Source organism: Plecotus auritus (genome assembly GCF_963455305.1).
Source record: "Plecotus auritus genome assembly, chromosome: 7".
NCBI lineage: Eukaryota > Metazoa > Chordata > Mammalia > Chiroptera > Vespertilionidae > Plecotus > Plecotus auritus.
This window is the reverse complement of record NC_137774.1, coordinates 73,547,754-73,568,005: the sequence shown is the minus strand read 5'-3', so window position 1 is coordinate 73,568,005 and position 20,252 is coordinate 73,547,754. Positions and strand designations below refer to the sequence as shown.

The 20,252-nt window shown below is 44.6% G+C and overlaps 1 protein-coding gene across 21 annotated transcripts in view; it reads left to right on the top strand.

Moving 5' to 3' along the window:
* The window catches only part of ANKS3 (ankyrin repeat and sterile alpha motif domain containing 3), a 39,404-nt gene that overhangs the window by 639 nt on the left and 18,513 nt on the right, over window positions 1-20,252 (top strand). For 15 of the 21 annotated variants that reach the window (XM_080680412.1, XM_080680417.1, XM_080680402.1 and 12 more), the window contains exons 2-6: window positions 2,275-2,482; window positions 4,738-4,936; window positions 5,129-5,250; window positions 10,093-10,174; window positions 19,544-19,679. In XM_080680412.1, coding sequence (XP_080536538.1) covers window positions 2,313-2,482; window positions 4,738-4,936; window positions 5,129-5,250; window positions 10,093-10,174; window positions 19,544-19,679 — 709 coding nt within the window. In that variant the 5' untranslated portion in view covers window positions 2,275-2,312. Of the gene's footprint in view, window positions 1-2,274; window positions 2,483-4,737; window positions 4,937-5,054; window positions 5,251-10,092; window positions 10,175-14,281; window positions 14,382-19,543; window positions 19,680-20,252 lie in introns of those variants that run through there. The other 6 variants (XM_080680409.1, XM_080680408.1, XM_080680410.1 and 3 more) reach the window with 5 other exon arrangements.

Genomic DNA, 20,252 nt, shown 5'->3' with positions numbered 1-20,252 from the left:
ATCCCAAGTACTACTTACTGGAGATAAGTTCTGGAAGCGATATGCAAAAGACATTTTCTAAAAGTATTAAATATAATCATGTTGTGTTTGGCAGTGACAGGGTTAAAAGGAAGTAATAATAGCTTTATGGTCCCTTCGCATCCAAATTCTCTGTAAGCTTCTTGAGTAGGGGCCTGGTTCTGATTATCCCTCCGAACTCTTCAGGGCGTCAGACATGTGAGCATCCAATAAAAGGAGAGAGAACATGGGCCTCACCCAAGAGGAGGCATTTGGGGTAGAAGAGACACACCCACAGAAGGCCTGAGGGGTGTTTGAAAGTAGCTCTGATCTGACACTAGCTTTTTTGGCTTTTAATCAGGCTCTGTGGGTCAGGACTGCTCAGGTTGCAGGCTCACACCTGCAAAGTGAGACCTGCTTGATCTCAGATCCTGCCAGCTGTGAAAGGTGGTGGTTCCAGGAGGCAGGGTTTTGCTCTGAATTTTGTTGCCTGTAGGCCCCATCACATGTACACATACTCTTGCAAAAGGCCTACAAATCTTTTGTCTCCCAGATTGGCAGTTTGTTTGTTGTCTTGGCCATCTTGGCTGTCTCCTGAGGCTTGGAAACATTCTTTAGTAGCCAGTGAGGTCCCAGCAGCATCTGTGGTACCTTTAGGCCTTCTGAATTGGACTTTGCCTTTCTTTGTTTTCTCTTTCTATTTCACCCAGAGAAGAATAGGAGACAAATGTCACTCCTGGACCTGAAGGTTTTACTAAAAAGCTAATGACTTGCCCTTGATTTGGGTAAGATTCCCAGAATAAAAGGCTCTCGTAATCTTCCTGGTATTGTCCTATCTCTCCCACTTTCAAAGGATGAATAGGAAGATTCGTAGTTATTTGACATTTGCTGAACACCAATCAGATTCTAGTTCCTGTGGTAGGTGCTCTCAATTTTTTTCAAACTTTATTTGTTTAAAACAATTTACATACAGTAAAATTCACTCACTTGGTGTCCAGGTCTTTGAGTTTTGATAAATACATGGAGTTACACATCCACCAATTAAGATGCAGAACAGGTCCATCACCCTCAGATTCCCTCTTGCTATCCCTTTGTGCACCCCCCACCCCCACCCTTGGTACTACTAGTCTGTTCTCCAACTATTTAGTTTTATTTTTTCCAGAAAGTCATATAAATGGAATCATACAGAAGGTAGCCTTTGAGTCTGGCTTTTAGCCCAATATGTTTGAGATTGGTTTCTGTGTTGTGTGATATGTTGTGTGTATCAACTGTTGTTCTTTCTGTTTAATGCTGAGTAGCATTCCATCCTATGAATGTGCCACTGTTTGTTTACTCGGTCTTCCATGTGTCTTGAATAGCAGCTCTTTGAGATATTATGTATCCATTAGACAGTGAAAAGCAGGATGGGAGATGCCAAATAGCAGAGATAACTTTTTTAAATCCTCACCAGAGGATATGTTCCTATTGTTTTTGTTTGTTTGTTTCTTTCTTTTAGGTAGAGGAAGAGAGAGACAGAGAGAGAAAAACATCTATATGAGTGAGAACCATCCATTGGTTGCCTCCTGTTTGTGCCCCAACCAGGGATGGAACCCACAACCTAGGTATGTGCCCTGACTGGAATCAAACCTACAACCTTTTGGTATAAGGGATGATGCTCCAAACAACTGAGCCACCTGGCCAGGGCAGCAGAGCTAAATCTTGATCTAACTCTAAGTCCAGGGTTCTTTCCCCCACACCCAAGAGCTGATTTGGTCCACTGACCCAATTAGCATTTCTTTATTAACCATCCAGGAGGTTTTCAGGCTTCTTGAATTCCTGGAAAATACCCTTTCTAGAATGTGGGGCCTGAGGATTAATGAAGGAAAATAACACTGCAGTTTATGATTCACCATATATGCTCTTCTTTTTCTGTCTGGTGACAAGCTCACAAAATCATACAATCAAAAAAAAAAAAAGATGTTTTTATTGATTTCAGAGAGAGAAAGGGAGAGGGAGAGAGAAATAGAAGCATGCATGAGAGAGAAACATCAATCCGCTGCCTTCTGCACGCCCCCTACTCGGGATTGGGCCTGCAACCTGGGCATGTGCTCTGACAGGGAATCGAACCAGTGACCTCCCAGTTTATGGGTTGAGGCTTAACTACTGAGCCACGTTGGCTGAACAAAATCATACAATATTTAATGAAAGAAAGTTGTCTAAATCAGTCCTAGGTTGTGACATAACCACCTACTGTGGGTATGAGTGTGACCATCTTGTTTCACTCCCTGGAACCACCAGGAAAGAAAAACCTAACCCCTGGACCTCCCTCCACAACGATGTCCGAGCTCAGCGATGAAGCCAGTGAGCCAGAACTCCTGACCCGCAGCTTGTCTATGTGGCATGGGCCAGGTGCACAGGTCAGCTGGGAGCAACTGGCCATCCCCTTGGATCTCTATACAGCTGCTTCCATTGGCCAGTACGAAGTGGTGAAGGAATGTGTTCAGCGGTAAGACACCTTGGGAAATATTCCTCCTCCTCAGATTTTGAGGACCATCTCAGTGGCCTCAACTCCCACATAGAGATATTAGTAAGCTAACCAGGATTCATAGACATTTAGTACATATGGCCTAGATTAACCCTGCTTCCCTCACGCAGTTGTGAATAATGGTTTATGCTGGATTCTAATAAGGAAGGCAGTTTTTATTCCTAGGAAGAAAAAGCTAAACTTTTTTTCATAGGTATAGTTAGAAACATTTCCAGCTTACTTTAACCAAAGTAATTTTACGGTTTTTTACTAACTGCAGAAATGCTCAAATAAAAATAGAAAGCAATGCCCTATGACCTTCTTTTCCCAAAGGGTTCATTTTAATCCCTGGTGCCCTCTTCTTCCCTCCAGCATCTGCCAAAGAGGAGGAGGAGGAGGAGGAGGATGAGAAGGTGGAGAAGGGAGAGGAGGAGGAGGATGGGGAGAAGGAGGAGGAGGGGGAGGAGGATGGGGAAGAGGAGGAGGAGGGGGAGGGAGAGAGAGGGGGAGGAGGAGGAGGAGGCAGCAAGGTTCATCTGCCCCTCTGGAGGATTGCCACCTGAACTAACTGCCCACATACCATTTTTACTAATGTTATACATAAATTAAGTCCCCATATAACAGCAGTGGTCCTTGGCTGTCTTGTTTGTAGTACAATGTGATGTGTACTGTAATTTTTGGAAAATAATCTGTCTCCTCGCCTTCACGCCTTTTATATCCACCACACTTTGTGCTTATATTTCCATTTCTCATCGATGACACAGAGAAACTATCTATGTCCATACATACATGTGCCTTTTCCAGTTCCTGGTGTATCAAAGTCAAATCTTGTTGAAGCCCCAGATTTCCAGTGCCCAAGTCATAGCCATCACTTATAAAAACCTGGCCAATCAAGTGCAAGTGCACTGTGGTGAGGGATATTCTATTGTACTCCTGCACCAGGCGGCCTTGGGATTGTGTAGCTGGATACTCAGGCAGCACATCTCCCCCCGAGGATCACCAAGACCTCATTGATAACTGCTGCTATGGTGTTTTGGGGCTTTTAACTTTGGTATTCCGGTAAAATGCACAGTCCAGGACGGCTCCACAGAAGAGAAGAGGGAAATGTTTGTGTTCTGATGGGGATTGTGATGCTAGCCAATCCTAAGGCTTGCTCACGGTAAGATAGACTTAGGATCCAAGGAGTTGGAAGCATTCGAATTGGGGGATTGGGCTGATGGGAGGTGTAAGACCCTCAGATATGTTCTGCCAAGGGTCAGGTCCTTCCTCCTCCATGTGGAATTGAGTGCTCCATCAATGAATGTCAAGTGGTGAGGACGAATTGGTCTTCATGTGGCTATCCCAGCCAGTGGCTGTTACTGCATTCCTGGAATCAGGACCTTTGTTTGTTTTATTTTAAAAATATATTTTATTGATATTTTACAGAGAGGAAGGGAGAGGGATAGAGAGCTAGAAACATTGATGAGAGAGAAACATCGATCAGCTGCCTCCTGCACACCTCCCACTGGGGATGTGCCCGCAACCAAGGCACATGCCCTTGACTGGAATCAAACCCGGGACCTTTCAGTCCGCAGGCCGACGCTCTATCCACTGAGCCAAACCAGCCAGGGCGGAATCAGGACCTTTGAATGGCTGTATGGGCATTCCAGAGTCAATAGAAGATGCTAGTGAATGGTATGGTTTATTATGTGCACATGTATGAGAGGCACAAGCTGTGTGGATTGATTGGCAGATTGAATAGCTTCACTGGAGGCAAGGACTGTGGAAAAGGAAAGGCTGTGGGGCATAAACTACACAAGATGTTCCTGGAAGTGGATGTTATTTCCATACCTTGGGAAGCCCACATTTTTTTTCCTGTGGGAAATGCTTTTCTAGAAATTTAATGGAAATCGGTGAGAAAGATAGGATTATTTGGTCACGGATTTTCTAAGAATGTTTCTGTAGGGTAGGGTGACAAAGGGGAAATCAGTTGCATTGGAACTCCATTGTCGATAAGTCCCTTCCTCTCGTAGCACTGGCTACCAGACTGTGGTCTGTTGGTGGAAGGTAGTCAAGGCTCCAGGTCAGGATTTCTCAATCTTGGCACTACTGACAATCTGGGCCAGGTCATTCTTTGTGGTGGGGGCTGTCCTGTGCACTATACGATGTTTGGCTTCATTTCTGGCCTTGACTCCGGCTCTGGTACACCCTACATGTGAGATGGCTGGGCATGGCTAGCATATCTTGCATTTGTTTAGGAGAGAGTTAGATTTGAATAAGAAGAATGGTGGTGGCTGGACCCCGCTGATGTATGCCTCCTACATTGGACACGATACCATCGTGCACCTGCTGCTCGAGGCGGGGGTGAGTGTGAATGTGCCGACCCCAGAAGGGCAGACTCCACTGATGCTTGCTTCCAGCTGTGGCAACGAGAGCATCGCCTACTTTCTCCTCCAGGTGAGCTACGAGGGGACTCAGGTCCAGAAACCTGAGGGGCTCCTGACTGCTCTGGCAGAGATGTGAACCACTGTAGGCCATGGTGTGCGTGTGCGTGTAATCACTTTGATTCTTTCAGCATGATGACCTGGAGGGCACCTGCCCCACGTAGAAGAGACGAGGCTGTAACAAGCATTCTGTGTTCTCTTGAAGCAAGGCGCTGAGCTAGAAATGAAGGATATTCAAGGCTGGACTGCCCTCTTCCACTGCACCAGCGCGGGACATCAGCAGATGGTCAAGTTCCTTTTGGACAGTGGAGCAAATGCCAACGTGAGGTGATTACCAGGTCTTAAGTGGCCATAGGAGTGGGTGTACTCACATCTTACTCTAAGGAGGGCAACTATACAGGCAGCTACAGGCCAGAGTCAGGGCAGCCCCACTTCCATATGAGGGGTTCAGACAAAGTGGCAGAAGAGACAGTCCCATTCAGGTGCAGGAGGCCTCGGGATAATCCTGGCCTTTTTACACATCTGTCAGGTAACATTGGGTGCAACACGTTAAGCTCTCTGAGCCTCGGGACTCTTCCCCCCTCCCCACATGGGAGTCTGTGCTGTGAGATTCTTTCCCTTTCCCCATGTGGGAATCTGTACTTTTTCTTCAATAAATTTCCACCTTCCCTATAAAAAAACAAACAAACAAAACTCTCTGAGCATCCTTTTCTTTATCTGAAAACTGAGACTAGCAATACCTATGTATTGAGTTGTTAGAAGAATTAATGTTATTTTTTAAATATATTTTATTGATTTCAGAGAGGAAGGAAGAGGGAGAGAGAGATAGTAACATCCATGATGAGAGAGAATCATGGATCGGCTGCCTCTTGCAAGTCCCCCACTGGGGATCGAGCCCACAAACCAGGCATGTGCCCTTGACCGCAATCGAACCTGGGACCTTTCAGTTCGCAGGCCAACGCTCTATCCGCTGAGCCAAACCGGCTAGGGCCGTGGTTGGCAAACTGCGGCTCGCGAGCCACGTGTGGCTCTTTGGCCCTTTGAGTGTGACTCTTCCACAAAATACCACGGCCTGGGCAAGTCTATTTTGAAGAAGTGGCGTTAGAAGAAGTTTAAGTTTAAAAAATTTGGCTCTCAAAAGAAATTTCAATCATTGTACTGTTGATATTTGGCTCTGTTGACTAATGAGTTTGCCGACCACTGGGCTAGGACAATTACATGTTATTTTATATATGTCAAGGGCCTAACATAGTGGATGGCACTTAATTAAATGCATTTAATGCTAATGCCTTTCTCCTTTTTCCTTTTGGCCTTATCAGGTGAGGTGATGCTTTGAAAACAGTCATGAGGTTTTTTTTGTGTGTTTTTTTTTGTGTGATTTTTTTTTTTATAAAGCCAACTTTTATTAAAGTTCATTTGTTAAGATGTTCACATTAGACATTACAATTAGTGGTTTGCTCAGATTCCAAATTAATTGGGGGAAATATACTCACTAATACTATGGACTAACAAAATCAGATCTATAATTTAATGTAATAATTAGCATATTATCTTATATTTTTCCTTTTTATTTTTTTTCTCTTTTTTAAAATAAATCTTTGTTGTTCAGATTATTACAGTTGTTCCTCTTTTTTCCCCCATAGCTCCCCTCCACCCGGTTCCCACCCCACCCTCTGCCCTTGCTCCCCCTCCCCCCACTGTCCTCATCCATATGTGTACGATTTTTATCCAGTCTCTTCCCACACCCCCACACCCCTTTCACCACGAGAATTGTCAATCCACTCCCTTTCCAAGCCCCTGGTTCTATTATATTCACCAGTTTATTCTGTTCATCAGATTTTTTATTTACTTGATTTTTAGATTCACTTGTTGATAGATATGTATTTGTTGTTCATAATTTTTATCTTTACCTTTTTCTTCTTCCTCTTCTTAAAGAATACCTTTCAGCATTTCATATAATACTGGTTTGGTGGTGATGAACTCCTTTAGCTTTTTCTTATCTGTGAAGCTCTTTATCTGACCTTCAATTCTGAATGATAGCTTTGCTGGGTAGAGTAATCTTGGTTGTAGGTTCTTGCTATTCATCACCTTGAATATTTCTTGCCACTCTCGTCTGGCCTGCATAGTTTCTGTTGAGAAATCATCTGACAGTCGTATGGGTACTCCCTTGTAGGTAACTAACCGTTTTTCTCTTGCTGCTTTCAAGATTCTCTCTTTGTCTTTTGTCCTTGGCATTTTAATTATGATGTGTCTTGGTGTGGTCCTCTTTGGATTCCTTTTGTTTGGGGTTCTCTGCACTTCCTGGACTTGTAAGTCTATTTCTTTCACCAGGTGGGGGAAGTTTTCGGTCATTATTTCTTCAAATAGGTTTTCAGTATCTTGCTCTCTCTCTTCTTCTGGCACCCCCATAATTCGGATGTTGGTACGCTTGAAGTTGTCCAGAGGCTCCTTACACTATCTTCAAATTTTTGGATTCTTTTTTCTTTATCAGTTGGTTGTTTTTTGCTTCTTTGTATTTCAAATCTTTGACTTGATTCTTGCGATCCTCTAGTCTGCTATTGGATCTCTGTATATTATTCTTTGTTTCAGTCAGTGTACACTTAACTTCTATTTGGTCCTTTTTCATATCCTCGAGGGTCTCACTAAATTTATCGGCGGTTTCTAGAAGATTCTTGAAAACCTTATAACTGTGGTTTTGAACTCTATATCCAGTAGTTTGCTTTCCTCCATTTCTTTCATTTGTGACCTGTTTCTTTGTCTCCGCATTTTGGCTGCTTCCCTGTGTTGATAGGGTGGCTTTGTGTGCTAGGTGTCCTATAGGATCCAGTGGCTCAGCCTCCCCAATTACCTGAGGTGGACACTCTTGGTGCACCCCTTTGTGGGCTGTGTGCACAGTCTTGTTGTAGTTAAGCCTTGATTGTTGTTGGTATCACTGGGAGGAATTGACCTCCGGGCCAATTGGCTGTGAGGATCAGCTGTGTCTATGCTGGGAGAAATTCTGTGCTGGAGACACCCTTATGGAGCAAGACTTGCTTCAGTGGGGCTTTGGTGCTCACTGAGTCTGCCCCTGAGTGTGTCCCTTATGGATCTGAGGAGTTGTAATCTGGATGGTCCCACTCTGACCACTGGGTACACTGGCTCTTGGATCTCCAAGGAGGGTCAAATTTAGCCTCTGCCTGAGGCCACTCAGCAGGAACTATGGAGAGATCTGCAGATTCCTCTTCTTTGTTTGGGGTTTGGAGGTGCCTAGATGAGGCCCAGCTGTGAAGCAATGCAAGCTGCTGTGGGGCCTTGGACCTTCTTTTGGAAGTTTTGGGGCTTTCTGACCCAGCTTCAGTTTGTTAGGTAATTTTAGATTGCAAAGGGCCAGGCCATTCATAGCAAAAACCTCTGCGCACAACTTGGTGGGGCAGGGTCTCAGGGAATCAACAGGGCGGAGCAGACAGCATTGGTTTCCCGTCAGCCCTGCCCTAAGAGGCCCCTGGGTCTCAGTGTCCCATGGTAATTGCTGCAAGCACCTCTGAGAGAAAGCCGCCCTCGAGTTCCGCCCGCTGCCAGACAATCCAGTTTCTCCTTGTATGAGTCTGGGTCCCCAGTGTCTCGCCCGGAACTGGAGTTCAGAGCAGTCGGGAGCTTGTGTCTCCCTCCCAATTGAAAAAGACAACAGCGTCCTCAGTTGCCAGCGCGCACGGGCGCGGGCACGCACACACCTCCATACCTCTGCACTTTACTTCCGCAGCTCCTCTGAGTCTCAGTGTGCTTTTCTCTTTCCTTGTAGTTGTAGAATTTCCACTCAGCCAGCCTTCCCGTGGTTCTGGATGATATCCGTTTTGTCTTTTAGTTGTAGTTTTGAAGTGGTTGTGCGAGGCAGCAGTTTCAGGTGTTTACCTATGCAGCCATCTTGGTTTCTCCTTCAGTCATGAGTTTTATAAGCTGGAAGGGATATTGTCTAAAGCCTGTCATGATGATAATCCCCTTTTCTTTCTTCATTTTTATTGAATTTATTGGGGTGATATTGATTAATAAAATTATTCAGGTTCCGCGTATACAATGCTACAATACATCTTCTATATGTTGTATTGTGTGTTTACCACCCCAAGTCAAGTCTCCTTTCATCACCATTTATCCCCCTTTACCTTCTATGTTCCCCCTCCCCCTCCCCCCCCCCGCCCACCCGCCCTCTACCTCCCCTTTCAACACAGCATCCAACTGGCACTTCCACAGCCCTCAGTTGATGTCATCTATTATGAGATACATCATAGTTTTACATGCCACCAAGAAAGAAAAAAATACTACTAATTAAACTGCAACTCACCTATGGATTTTGAGACACATTCTGACTGCAGAGATGTTAAAATGTGAAAACAATGTGTTTTAGAATGGCGGAAATCCAGTATTTAGCTTGGTTTCTGTCTTCTAGACCAGCATGAAAGAAGTGAGGATTAAGGGGCACTCTGAAGACAGTGCTGAGTTAACCATAACCAAGCACAGAAAGTAAGCATTGGGTACCAGGCATAGTAAGAGCAGGTAGATTATCAGTCTCAGAGCTTTTGGGAGGGTTCCTGGAGGATGCTAAACTGAAAAGATAGGGTCTGAATAGGTGGATGGGAGACCTTAGCTTTCTGTGAGCAGTGAAGGGCAATAGCTGCCTTTTGCAGGTGATTCAAGTGGAGACTTAAGAGATAGCAGGTGCAGACAGCTTAGAAGGAGTGAAGTAGGGAGACAGAATGTCTTTAGGACAAAATACTAGAGTGGGGTAGAAACCAGAAGAGTTTATGAAGTTGGTGTGTTGATAAGAACTTTTCTCTTCTTTCCCCGGTAATTCTTTCTCAAGGGAGACCTTTGCAGTTAGGGATGGGTGACTTTGCATCAGCTTGGTTTGTTTTTTTAATCCTCAGCTGAGGTTATTTTTTCCATTGATTTTTAGAGAGAGTGGAAGCAAGGGAGGGTAGGGGAGGGAGTGAGAGAGAGAAACATCAATGTGAGAGAGACACATCGATTGGTTGCCACCTGTATGTGCCCCGACTGGGGGCCAAGGATTAAACCTGCAACCCAGGTATGTGCCTTTAACCACTTAGGAACACCAGCCAGGGACATCAGCTTGGTTTTGTTTGCATAAGGGAAGAACTCTCTGCTAATCATTGGACTGTGGCCTCTGATATATTGCAGGGAGCCAATATATGGATTCACCCCTTTGATGGAAGCAGCTGCTGCTGGCCATGAAATAATTGTGCAGTATTTTCTGAATCATGTAAGTGACCCTCTTTGTTAGCTTATAATTTAGTTACAGCAAGTGACGAATCATCACTGAAGTATCTATATATATATAAAAGCTAAGAGACCTTTACAACCAAATGACCGGTTGACCAGTCGCTATGATGTGCACTGACCACCAGGGGACAGATGCTCAACACAGGAGCTGCCCCCTGGTGGTCAGTGCGCTCCCACAGCCAACCTCCCACAGCCCCTCCCCCTGGCCAGCCAGCTTCCCCATTGGCCCTGATTGGGGAGCTGGCTGGCCAGCCTCCTACGGTCCCTCCCCCTGGACCCCAATCAGGGCAGGGGGGTGGTAGGCCAACCTCCCGGGGTCCCTCCCCCCAGCCGGCTGGCCCCCCCCATAGGCCTCGATCACCGGCCAGGCCAAGGGACCCCACCCATTCACAAATTCTTGCACCAGGCCTCTAGTAAACTATAACAGAATTTTCTGCTACATAGAAAGAATTGCTCTTTATTATTCAATACATTTTCATTGAGAATCCATTGATGTCAAGTGTTGTGGCACTTAGTCATTAAAGGTACAGTGATGAGTAAAAATAGACACCTCTCCCTGTAAGAATTTTTAAAATACTATTATTTGAAAAGTATGGAAAATACATTTTTTAAAAATCCCAATACTTAAAGAAAAGTATACAGAGTAAGAAGGCAAGGATCTTCTTCCCTTTTCAACCACTCCCTGCTCCTACCCAAGATGCCCACTTGGTTTGATAAAGAGACACCCCAGGACTTTTCTTGTGCTTAGACAGGCATGTCTGAAGACACCTACAAAAAAAGTGCTTTTTATTTTGGACAAAGTGGGATTCTCCTGTATATTTGGTCTGCAGCTTTTAAAAAGATGACTTAAAAAAGAAAAACAAAAGATCACTTAATATGCCATAGACATCTTATCCTTGTATGGTATTACATGTACTGGTATAATCTGTGCCATAATTAATTTAATCAGTTCTTAGGTTTCCACCATCTTGCAATTGTAAACAGTGCTCCAGGGAATGTTTTATATATATATAGCTTTAGCCTGCATGTAGTTACTTATGTATACTGTATTTCTGCAAGAGGGATTGCTGGTGCTCACATTTTAAATTTAATGGGTCCTAATAAAAAGATAATTAAAAGATGTGTAAAGGATCCAAATAGATATTTCACCAAAGAAAAATATATAGATGGCCAATAAGCATGTGAAAAAAATACTTGACATCATTAGTCATCAGGGAAATGTAAATCAAAACTCTTAGGATGTCTATAATAAAAAAGAGATGGACTATAACAAGAGTTAGTGAGGATGTGGAGAAATTGGAACCGTCATACATTGCTTATGGGAAACAGTCTGGCTATTCCTCAAACAGTCAAACATGGTAGTTACCATGTGATCCAACAATTCCACTCTTAGGTACATAGATAAGAGAACTGAAAATATGTCCATACAAAAACTTAAACACAAATGTCCATAGCAGTGTTATTTATAATAACCAAAAGGTGGAAACAACCTAAATCTCCATCAGCTGACAAATGGATAAATAAAATGTGTTATATTCATACAATATTAATCAGGCATAAAAAGATGAACCTTGAAAATAATGCTCAGTGAAAGCCAGGTGCAACCACATATTGTATGATTCCTTTTATATGAAACTAGAGGCCCAGTGCACGAATTTGTGCATGGGTGGGGTCCGGCTGGCCTGGCCCCAATAGGGGCAGATCGGGGCCGGGCCTGTCGGGAGGAGGAGACGGTGGGAGGCCTCCTGCCCAGCTGCCCCATTCGGGGCCTGATCAGGGCCGGGCCAGCTGCGGGGAGGAGCTGCAGGTGATTGGCCAGTGGGCCCTGCCCCTGATTGGGGTGGGGGGTGATTGGGGGCAGAGCTGGCTGGGGGAGGGGCTGCAGACTGATGGGGTGGTGGGGGCCCATTGGGGGTGGGGCTGGCCAGGGGAAGGGCCTGCAGGAGGTTGGCCAGCTGGCCCTGCCTCCTATTGGGGTAGGGGGGCGATCAGAGGTGGTTCCAGCCAGAGGGAGGGGCTATGGGCCGATCGGGGGTGGGGCCAGCCTGGAGCGGGGGTGGGGGGGTGGGGGGGGGAAGGACCGAGGGGTGGGGGGGTTGGCTAGCCTCCCGGCCCTTGATCTGGTTGGGAGAGTCCAATCAGGGGCAGGGCTGACTAGGGGGAGGGGCCGCAGGAGATTGGCCAGCTGGCTCCACCCCCTGATCGGGCAGTTTCACTGGCTGCAGTGTGTGTCATAGTGACCAGTTGTTCTGGTCATTCCCACGTTCCAGTCTCTGGCTTTTTATATATATAGATGTCCAGGATAAGCAAAGCTATAGAGACAGAAGTAAATTAGTGGTTGCCTCAGGCTAGAGGGGCTGGGAAGATTGGGGAGAGGGTGGTGGTTAAGGGATGCAAGATTTCTATTTAGGGTGATGAAGAAGTCCTGAAATTGATTGTGGTGATGGTGGCACACCATTGAATTATACACTGTAAGTGGGTGAATTGCATAGTATGTGAATTGTATCTTTTTTTTAAAAAAAATATATTTTATTGATTTTTTTTACAGAGAGGAAGGGAGAGGGATAGATAGTTAGAAACATCAATGAGAGAGAAACATCGATCAGCTGCCTCCTGCACACCCCCTATTGGGGATGTGTCCGCAACCAAGGTACATGCCCTTGACCAGAATCGAACCTGGGACCCTTCAGTCCGCAGGCCGATGCTCTATCCACTGAGCCAAACCGGTTAGGGCATGAATTGTATCTTAATAAAGTTGTTTTAAAAATCCAGAAGGAGAAGTATTTAGTTTATATATAAAGTCCTAACTAAATTCCCACTAAAAAGTTGTTTCTGTTGTCCTTTCCACCAATAATATATGAAGGTGCTCATTTCCTCACATCCTCACCAGTCCTTAAGATGGGAGGTTACCCACCTTAAGTTTTTTTCAATCTGGTGGGAGAAGAGTGGCATCTCGTTTTGGTTTGTACTTGCTAATGAGGTTGAACATTTTAAAGTATATTGGCCATTTGTAATTCTTTGATGAATTGTCTTTATATTTTGGGCCCAATTTTCTATTGTATAGTTTGTGTGTGTTTTCTTACTTATTGGTGGGAATTTTAGAATAATAAAATGTTAACATCTTTTTATTTACTTACTTATTTTTAATCCTCACCCGAGGATATTTTTTCATTGATCTTTAGAGATAGTGGAAGAGAGAGGGAAAGACAGAGAGAAATATCAATGTGTGAGAAACACATTTATTGGTTGCCTCCTGCATGCGCCCCAACCAGATGCCAGGCCGGGGAGGAGCCTACAACCGAGATATGTGCCCTTGACCGGAATCGAACCCAGGACCCTTTGGTCTGCAGGCCGATACACTGGAATGTGAATTTGGGGACAGTACATTTACATGGTAAAAATGCAGATGAGACAGAAGATACACAGTGAGCCTGCCTCTGGCCTTTGCCTCAGTCTCTTGGTCACTCTCCTGTGGCTGCTCCCCAACTTGCCTTTTTTTTTTTTTTAAACTTGTCTATCCTGGATATTGTTTTATATCAGCATATAAAGCTTTTTTCTTTTTCTTTTTTAATTTTTTAAAAAATATATTTTTATTGATTTCAGAGAGCAAGGAGAGGGAGAGAGAGATAGAAATATCAATGATGAGAGAGAATCATTGATTGGCTGCCCCCTGCATGCCCCCCACTGGGGATTGAGCCCGCAACTGGGGCATGTGCCCTTGACCAAAATCGAACCTGGGACCCCTCGGTCCTCAGGCCGATGCTCTATCCACTGAGCCAAACCAGCCAGGGCTAAAGCTTTTTTCTTATGTGTGTGGCATCGTACTCCCTTGTAGGAATGAATCAATTTCTTTAAAGTGGTCTAGATAGAATTGGATTGTTGCCAACCATTCGCTATTATGCACAGTGCTTTGAGAATATCTGTGCACATATATCTTTGCACATGTGTGCAGCCACCCCTGTAGAGTTCAGTACTAAAAGTAGAAGGTTGAAGTGTAAATACAGTCTTAAATTAACATGGATGTTGCCAAATTGCCATCCGAAGAGCAAGTTGTACCAACTGACACTCTTTCCACAGCAGCAAGAATTATGAATCTTAAATTGTGAAGTACTTTAAACATGTAAAAAAGCACAGAAGATAATGCAACTAACCCACATGATGCAGAGATCACCACTATCCAGCTGCTGGTCTGTACCTTTCCTGTCTCTGATTTTGATCCTTTCATCACATACTGTGTGTCCTTAAGCAATGCACGGACTTGTTTTTATATATTTTAAAGATTCATATAAATAACATACCAGAATGTATGTGTCATTCAACAGTGTGGGTAAATTAGACGTCATTCACTCATTTTAACAGCTCTGTACTTACTGACTCTATAAATATGTTTATTATTTCCTTTTTTAGTGGACTTTTAAGTTGTGTTCACTCAGCTATTGCTGCAGTTCACATTTTTTTACCTGTCTCCTCAAGCATGTGTGAAGGGATTTCTCTGGGAGATCAGGATGTAATCTTCAAAATAGAACTTTGGTGTGTACAGTGGGTGCATCTGCACTAGAGAGTGTTAACTTGCTTTCTTCCATAGTTGTCATAGTTTACACTTTTCCGATAGTACTTGATAGCTCTTGCCTCTCACACCCTCAATAACAATTGCTATGTGATATCAGACGAGCTGTCTCCTATTGATTTTTACTGTTCCAGATTTCTGGTGAGGTGGGGCATCTTTTCATATGTTAGCCATTTGGGCTTCTTTTTCCACAAATAATTATTCTTTGAAGATAAACCTACTCACACAGACCAGGATCCTTAAGACATAGCCTAGGGCAGGGGTGGGCAAACTTTTTGACTCGAGGGCCACAATGGGTTCTTAAACTGAACCGGAGGGCCGGAACAAAAGCATGGATGGAGTGTTTGTGTGAACTAATATAAATTCAAAGTAAAGGAGCGGAGGGGTGAGCAAGAGAACCCTCTGCTCTTTCGGCTCCGCAGGCCGGATAGAACAGCCAAATGGGCCGGATCCGGCCCGTGGGCCGTAGTTTGCCCACGGCTGGCCTAGGGTCAAGAATAGATGGGCACAAAGAAAAATAATAAGAAAAACAAAAAACAAACAAAAAAGAATAGATGGACAGAAAAAAAAAAAATAGATGAGCCCAGAACTGTAAGAAGCATCACCTCTGCTTCTGAGTTTAGACTCTGATTTTAAATAATGTAGAACTGAAAATTGTAAGAGACAGTTACTCATGTAGTTTTTAAACAGAAAACATTGGTAAATCAGAGACCTTATATCATTTATCTATCGTCAAGATTATTTACTCCCCAGCTGGGCCTGAGACCGTGTATGGGCAACTCGTACTCAGGGAAAACAAATTGTATTGTATTTCTTCTGGAAATTTTAAAAAATTTTAAACTTTGAAATAATTTCAGACTTAAACATCACAAAATAGTACACAGAATTTGTGTACCTTTGCTAGATTCCCCAGTGTTAACATTTCATGTCTCTCTATATATATACACATATAATATTTTTAAAAATATCTTTTTATGGATTTCAGAGAGGAAGGGAGAAGGAGAGAGAGACAGAAACATCAATGATGAAAGAAAATCATTTATCGGCTGCCTCCTGCACTCCCCACATTGGGGATTGAGCCCCCAGCCTGGGCATGTGCCCTGACTGGGAATCGAACCATCACCTCCTGATTCATAGGTTGATGCTCAACCACTGAGCTATACCAGTCAGGCTACATATAATCTTTTAAAAATTATTTGAAAATAAGTTGCTAACATAATGCCCTTTCCCCCCTAACTACTTTCATATGTATTTCCTAAAAACAAGAATTTTCTCTTTCATACTCGCATACATTATCAAACTCAGGAAATCTATGGAGTTCTTCCTTGAGCTCACTAATCAGCTAAGTTGTTGGCCAATTCCAAGCAATTGCCTTTGGCTGTGATGGCCGGTGGGCACGTCTTAGAGCATGTGGCTGGTGGAACAGTTTGCTCCACTGCTGGGGAGGCTGTCTGGCTAGCCCTGCATGACCACTCCATGTTCCTTGCATATCTCCTGCTAGGTCTTGGTTAGCCAGAGAGGTGGGCCCATCAGGTCCCACCAGAGCCAGGCTTCTTTCTTGGAGATGGAGAAGTGGATGAGGCCAGCCACCTCAAACTCTTCGCCAGGGGAGGAAAGGGCTGTGGCTGCTTCCCTTGCACCCTTTGTCCCTTCCAGTGGGGGCAGACTCCAGCAGCTCAGTCTGGGCAGGATGGTCGGGGTGTGTTTGGGCCTCTCTCAGATGGGAGCTGAGAGTTGATCCAGTGGCCCTCCAGCTGATCAGTGCACCCACGTTACTACTGGTCTGTGGTCTCTAAACTTTGATCCCACTTTCCTGTCAGTTACAATGAATGTTGATCATGTAATTTTCTTATAATTTATGTACATTATAAAATAGGAAGAAAATTTGGAAAACATGTAAAGGGTAAATAGATAGAAATTCTTATACTCTCTTTCCTCACCTCAAGGACCTTCTTGTTCTGGGGTCTCCTTTCTTCCTCATTTCTTGTTAAGGAATAGTATTGCTTTGGTCTGAGGTTGAAGTCTTCAGGCTTAATAACAGATACTAGGTAAAACCCTACCGTGAAAATAGTATTGTTTGTTCTCGTTGAAACCTTTGGGTTTCTTTTATCAAACTGAAACTAGAAATCATATTTTTCCCCCCACCAGTTTTTTGAAATAATTGATACACATCACTATATAAGTTGATTTGACTTATGTATATGTGAAGTGATAACCACGATAACTTTAGTTAATATCTATCATCTCATAGGAAATATGTATACAGGGTAGGACAAAAGTAGATTTACAGTTGTTCATATGGAAAATAATAAAATAATTAATGAATAATGACAGAAGAATAAACTCTTGTGTACGCACAACTGTAAACCTACTTTTGCCCTACCTGTACGTATTTTGTGGGGGGTGTTAATCCTCACCTGAGGATATTTTTTTCCATTGCTTTTCAGCGAGAGTGGAAGGGAGAGGGAGGTGCAGGAGGGGAGGGAGGAGAAAGAGAAAGAGAAAGAAACATTGATGTGAGAGAGACACATCAACTGGTTGCCTCCTGCACACGCCCAGATGGGGTGGGGAGTGAACCTGAAACCCAGGTAGGAGCTCTTTACCGAGAACTGAACCCGAGACCCTTTGGTGTGCAGGCTGAGCACACAGGCCAGGGCTCTATGTTTTAACATGTGATGAGAGCTCTCAGGATTTCTCTCTTAACAACTTTTCCTATACATCTTACAGTAGTAGGATTGAAAGTTTGTACCTTTTGACCACCTTCACCCAGTTCCCCCTTCCCCTCTAGAAATTATTTTTTTTTCCAATCCTCACCTGAGGATGTTATTGATTTTTAGAAAGAGAAGAAGGGATAGAGAAACATCGATGTGGGAAAGAAACATTGATCGGTTGCCTCCCATACATGCCCTGACCAGGGATGGAACCTGCAACCTGGGCATGTGCCCTGACTGGGAATCGTACTGGCAACCTTTTGGTGCATGGGATGATGCCCAACCAACTGAGCCACTAGCCAGGCAGGGTATGTTCACTTTTAATGTTTTAACTTTTTCTTGCTGATATGTCCTCCAGAGCACTGAGCTCCAATATCCGGTAGTCTCATCTGCAGATATAAGACCGCACGGTTGAAGCTTTGAAAACGGAAAGTTTATTGGGCTTTTCTAGTTTCAAAAGTAAACATGCTCATAGAAATACGTTTAGAAAGTATAAAAATATTAAAAATAATATTAACAGTTTGGGCATATTTCCTTCCAATGTGCTTTCTGTAAACTAGTACTTTGTTGTTTTGCTGCAATTGGAATGTGTATACAGTTTTGTCTCCTGGTTCTTTTATTTTTTTTATTTTTTTAAAATATATATTTTATTGATTTTTTACAGAGAGGAAGAAAGAGGGATAGATAGTCAGAAACATTGATGAGAGAGAAACATCGATCAGCTGCCTCTTGCACACCTCCTACTGGGGATGTGCCTGCAACCAAGTTACATGCCCTTGACCGGAATCGAACCTGGGACCTTTCAGTCTGCAGGCTGACGCTCTATCCACCGAGCCAAACCGGTTTTGGCTCTCCTGATTCTTTTAAAAACTTGGTTATACCGATTATTTGTATGACAGTAACATAGTGAACTCTCCATCTCTGAGCATTAAAGTTGTCTCTGGGTTTTTGTTATTGCAAAAATGTTGTGCTAAACATCTTTGTGCGTAAAAGCTTTCTTTATGTATTTGGGGCTATTTCTTTAGTATAGAGTCACAGAAGTGGAATTACAGTGCTATCTTACCTAATAAAAGAGAAACATGCAAATTAACCATCACGCTGCTACACCCACAGCCAATCAGAATGAGTATGCAAATTAACCCAACAAAGATGGAGGTTATTTTGCATATGCAGGCAAAGAGCGGTGTGAAGCCTGCTATGAGGGGAAGCAGGGCGTCGGAGGGAGCTACTGGAGTGGTGCTCCAGACAGAAGCGAGGACTTGCCGGCTCCAGGCGATCCGGGAGTGGGGACGCTGGCTCCCGGGCTGCCAGGGAGCGGGGACTTGCCGGCTCCCAGGCTGCCAGGGAGTGGGGACTTGCCGGCTCCCAGGCTGCCAGGGAGTGGGGACTTGCCGGCTCCCAGGCGGCTGGGGTGGGGAGCGGGGACTTGCTGGCTCCCGGGCGGCTGGGAGTGAAGCCAGGGACCTGCCTATTCTTGCACGAATATCGTGCACCGGGCCTCTAGTATACAATAAGTGCTTTTTGGGGCTTAGGATAAAAGTTACTAATTCTGTTTCAGAAGAGTGGCGCTCTTATTCTGATTATGCTTTTTAAAGGCTGCTTCTTTACCAAATCTGTTGTCTCCAATTTTCTGTGTGAAGAGAATGAAGTGAGGTGGACGCATGCCCAGGTGCCAAGGGTGAAGGTGGGCTCTCGCTCACAGCAGCCTGAGTTTATCCTCGCCCAGAGCACCTGATCGCCTCTCTCCCTTAAGTACCTGCCTGCCCCACGGCGGCTGAAAGCCAAAGACAGTGAACCTGGAAGCTGCCTCAGCTGTGAGGTGGCTGGGTTAATGTGTTATTTGACAAGCCAGCAAGCTCCTCGCTATACCCCACTTTCAGCATCGAGAGTGAGACCACACGGGCACTTGCCTTTTCTCCCCACGTTGTGAAGTTTTAGAGGACCCTGGTGCAGACCTTCCCAAGATGGTGATAAGACACCGTTGCACCTCTCATCCTGGGTCTACAGCTCTGGAAGTGAGGGTGCTTTGCAGGGGAGGTTCCTAACTCTTGTTCTTTTACCCTTTTCATAGGGAGTCAAAGTGGACACAAGAGACCACAGTGGAGCCACAGCCCGAATGCTGGCCAAGCAGTATGGACACATGAAGATAGTGGGGTTGATAGATGCTCACTCGCTTTCTCTGCCCAAGAGCCTCTATCGGAGCCCAGGTACCTGTATCTGCGGCCTCACTGTTTCCTGGAGTCCCTCCCCCTGCTCTCACCTACTTGAAGAGATTTGGCTCCTGCAGCCTTGCCAGACCTCTGCCTCCCCTGACGACTCCATTTTGCAGTCAGAGTTGAGGCCTGCTTGTCTAAGGACAAGTTAGTTAGAGTGTAGTGTGGTACCCACCAGGCTGAATTTGGGTACCCAGGATGTGGACTTGTGATGACCACCCAGACGTAGGAGGGCAGCTTCACAAGGGGGCTGGCTTCTGGGTCTTGTTTCTTGATTTTCTAATGGTGTTTGTTGCTGTGCAAAATGTTTTAATTTTATATAGTCACATTCATCAATCTTCTTTCCTCTGGATTTTGAGTCATAAAAATCTTTCCCTGCCCTGGCCAGTGTGCTCAGTGGTTAGAGTGTTGGCCCAAGCACTGAAGGGTCTCAGATTCGAATCCTGGTCAAGAGCATGTACCTCGGTTGTATATTCCATCCTGGCCCCCCTGGTCAGGGTACGTGCAGGAGGCCAACAATTGATGTATCTCTCACATTGATGTTTCTCTCTCCCTTTCACTCTCTCT